Genomic DNA, 3,954 nt, shown 5'->3' on the forward strand with positions numbered 1-3,954 from the left:
TTCCAAAATCATGATACAAATCTTGGATCTCTGTCAGACAGTATACTTATTGGGACTCCGTGTAGTCTCACTATGTTGTCCATATACAAGGTAGCTAGTTTATCCAGGTTGTGATTCATCCGCACCGGCAAGAAATGTGCAGACTTGGTCAATCTATCAATGACTACCCAGATCCCATCGTGCCCTTGCCTTGATTTTGGTAGCCCCACTACGAAATCCATGGAAATGTTATCCCACTTCCACTCCGGTATTTCCAATGGCTGTAAAAGTCCTCCAGGCCGTTGATGTTCTGCCTTGACTTGTTGACAGGTTAGACACTTTGAAACAAAGACAGCCACGTCTTTCTTCATTCCATTCCACTAGTAATTATTCTTCAAATCCCGATACATTTTGGTGCTTCTCGGATGTACTAAAAATCTCAATTTATGTGCCTCCGCCATTACTTCTTCACGGATCCCATCGATTTCTGGCACATACAACCGTCTTTTCATCCAAAGTATACCATTTTCATCGATATGAAATTCTGGAATCTTTCCTTCTTGAATTTGTTCTTTAATTTTGAGGATAGAAGAATCTTGACTTTGCTTTAATTTGATGGTCTCTCGGAGGCCTGGTTGTACTGATAGTGAAGATAAGCTTATTTTCCCAAGGTTCCTTCGGCTCAACGCATCTGCCACCTTATTTGGCTTACCCGGATGGTAATTGATTGACAAATCATAATCCTTTAGCAGTTCCATCCACATCCTTTGCCTCAGGTTTAATTCTTTTTGGGTGAAAATGTACTTGAGGCTCTGGTGATCAGTAAACACTTCGCATTTTACTCCATAAAGGTAGTGCCTCCAGATTTTGAGCGCAAATGCCACTGCTGCTAACTCCAGATCATGAGTGGGGTAATTCTGTTCATACGGATTTAATTGTCGTGAGGCATAAGCAATTACCTGACCTTCTTGCATAAGCACACACCCTAATCCTCCCTTTGAAGCGTCACTGTATATAATGAAATTCTTACCATCCTCGGGAAGAATTAGTACTGGTGTAGATGCGAGTTTTGTCTTCAGGGTTTCAAAACTTGTTTCACATGCTTTATTCCAAATAAATTTCGCTTTTTTCTGGGTAAGTTTGGTGAGTGGAATGGCTATCGAAGAAAATTCTTCCACAAATTTTCTATAGTATCCTGCTAAACCCAGAAAACTTCTTACTTCAGTCGCTGTTTTTGGTTGTGGCCAATCCTTAATTGCCTCTTCCTTCTTAGGGTCTACTGACACCCCTAATTCAGAGATTATATTGCCTAGGAACGCCACACTTTTCAGTCAGAATTCACACTTTTTGAATTTGGCATAGAGTTCCTTTTCTCGCAGTGTTTGTAAAGTAAGACGCATATGTTCTTCATGTTATTCCTCACTTGGTGAATATACCAAGATATCATCTATAAAAACGACCACAAACTTGTCGAGATATGGTTTGAATACTCGGTTCATAAGATCCATGAATGCTACAAGAGCATTTGTTAGTCCAAAAGGCATTACCGTGAATTCGTAATGTCCATATCTTGTCCTAAAAGCTGTCTTAGGAATATCCTCTGCTTTGACCTTTAACTGATGATAACTTGATCTTAGATCGAGCTTTGAGAACACTTTGGATCCTTTTAGCTGATCGAAAAGATCATCTATTCTCAGGAGGGGGTACTTATTCTTTATGGTGATCTTGTTCAACTCCCTATAGTCGATGCATAGCCTCATGCTTCCGTCACGAATAACACTGGGGCGCCCCACGGAGATGCACTAGGGCGGATCTGATTCTTGTCCAGTAAATCCTGCAGTTGCTTCTTTAACTCCTTTAGTTCAGCTGGAGCCATTCGGTATGGAGCCTTTGAAATGGGTGCAGCAACAGGGACCAAATTGATTTCAAATTCTACTTCCCTATCTGGTATCTCATCCGGTAACTCCTCGAGAAAAACATCTGGAAAATCCTGAACAATTGGAATATCTTCCAACTTTGGGACTTCTTCTTCTTTGACCTCATTGATCACTGCCAAATAAATTTCTTCTCCTCCATTTATGGCCTTCCAGGTTTGTGAGGCTGATAATAGAGATTTTCGTTCTCTGGATTTTCCGTGATATAGGATCTCCTCTTTAGTAGGAGTTTGAAGTCTAACATTTTTCTTTTGGCAGTCCACAATGGCATGGTGTTTAGCTAACCAGTCCAATCCAAGAATGACGTCAAACTCAATCATATTGAGTTGAATCAGTGCTGCCTTAAAAAATTTGTTTACTGATACAAATTTTACAGTTTCGATGCACCTTGTGAGTTTCAATTGTTTCGCTAGCAGGTGTCGCCACTCTTAACGGTTCACTAAGGATTTCATGTTCAAGTTTCAGCTTCTTAGAAAATCTTCTAGACACAAATGAGTGTGTGGTACCACAATCAAATAAAGCATATGCAGGTATTTCATTGAATAAAACAGTACATGCCACCACTTCATTGGTGTTATCAGCTTCCTCATAGGTTATTGCATACACCCGAGCATTAGTTTTGTTTTTCTTTGGTTTGCTGGGTCCCGTCCCTTTGTCTTTGTTGTCTGGACAATCTTTAATTCTATGACCCACCTTTCCGCATTTGAAACAACAACTTGTTTTCTGATAACATTCTCCAATGTGCTTTTGTCGACATGTATCGCACCACTTTCCTTCTGTATAGCCAGCACCGTTAAAGGTTCCTCTTGAAGGGCCACTTGAATAGTTTGGCTTTTTGAATTTTGGACCATTTTGAGCAGATTGACTAACCAAAGATCTCTTATTCATGTTCTCTTATTCGCGGCGTTTGATATCCGTCTCTGCGCTCATTGCCGCGCCCATCAAATCCGCGAAATTGTTTGGCTTCAATACCGCCAAAGCCGATTGAATCTGGCTGTTCAGTCCCTTCTTAAAGCGATGCATTTTCAACGTTTCATCAGACATGATTGTTGGAACATAGGTTCCCAGATCGTTGAACCTTGAAGTGTACTCCATTACTGTCATGTCTGGTGTCTGTTTGAAGTTTTCAAATTCTCTCAACTTTTGCAAACGAAATTCTGCTATGTAATATTGTTTCAAAAATTCTCTTCTGAAAGTCTGCCTTGTGATCTGTTTCTCTTCAGCCAGAGATGGTGACACAGTTTCCCACCATTTTCTTGCTCGATCCTCCAAAAATGGTGTCACAATCTCCACCTTCAATCCACCAGATACTTCTAGTAGGTGTAGTTGTGATTGGACATTCTTGAGCCAGTTATAGCTGTGGGTTCCCATCGAAAGTTGGAACTCGATTCCTCCTGAGGGATTCATAATGGTATTTAATTCCAAGCGGTTGTGGTTCCGGTGGCGGCTAGATGGCGTTGGCAAAGGGATTCACGATTCCTTGTAATGTGGCGGCTACAATGGTAGCTATTTCCGTCATATCTTCTTGACTGAGATTTACCCTTGGGGGATTCTCATCCTCGTTTTGGTTAACTCTGCGGGTATTTCGATTATTTCTGGGTGGTCTACATGCCATTTCCTATAAACATATATATTTATTTGTTTGCCACAATGTATAATCAAAATAATTTCATTAAATTTTGAAATTCATACAATCAATCGTTTCAAAACAAATTACTAGTCAAATAGTTCTAGACACAATCGATGCCTAATCTAGAGCTCTCCCTAATCATCTATCACTTCGCCATCTCCTACTGCCTCATCGATTTCCTCCTCCATAGGGTTTTCTTCTTGGTTAGCTTCAAGTTCTTCTAAGAGTTCCTCCATATTGATCATGTTATTCTGTAGCTGATCAATATGATTTTGTAATTGCGTGTTGTGGTGGTCAAGGTTGTTTACTTGCTCCTGAAGCTCCTGTATCGTTGATTGGTTTACCTTCTCATCGATTTCTTGTTCTTCGATTCATTCCTCAAGACGGCGTTGTGTTTTGAAAAGGTTATCA

General features: G+C 40.4%; 1 protein-coding gene across 1 annotated transcript; it reads right to left on the reverse strand.

Moving 5' to 3' along the window:
- Nucleotides 1–2,807: 2,807 nt before the first annotated feature.
- LOC140959271 (uncharacterized) lies at nt 2,808–3,284 on the reverse strand. The gene has a single exon (XM_073417145.1). It carries the CDS (start codon nt 3,282–3,284, stop codon nt 2,808–2,810), a length of 477 nt encoding a protein of 158 aa, XP_073273246.1.
- Nucleotides 3,285–3,954: the final 670 nt, after the last annotated feature.

The sequence above is a fragment of the Primulina huaijiensis genome, chromosome 15 (assembly GCF_012295235.1).
Source record: "Primulina huaijiensis isolate GDHJ02 chromosome 15, ASM1229523v2, whole genome shotgun sequence".
NCBI lineage: Eukaryota > Viridiplantae > Streptophyta > Magnoliopsida > Lamiales > Gesneriaceae > Primulina > Primulina huaijiensis.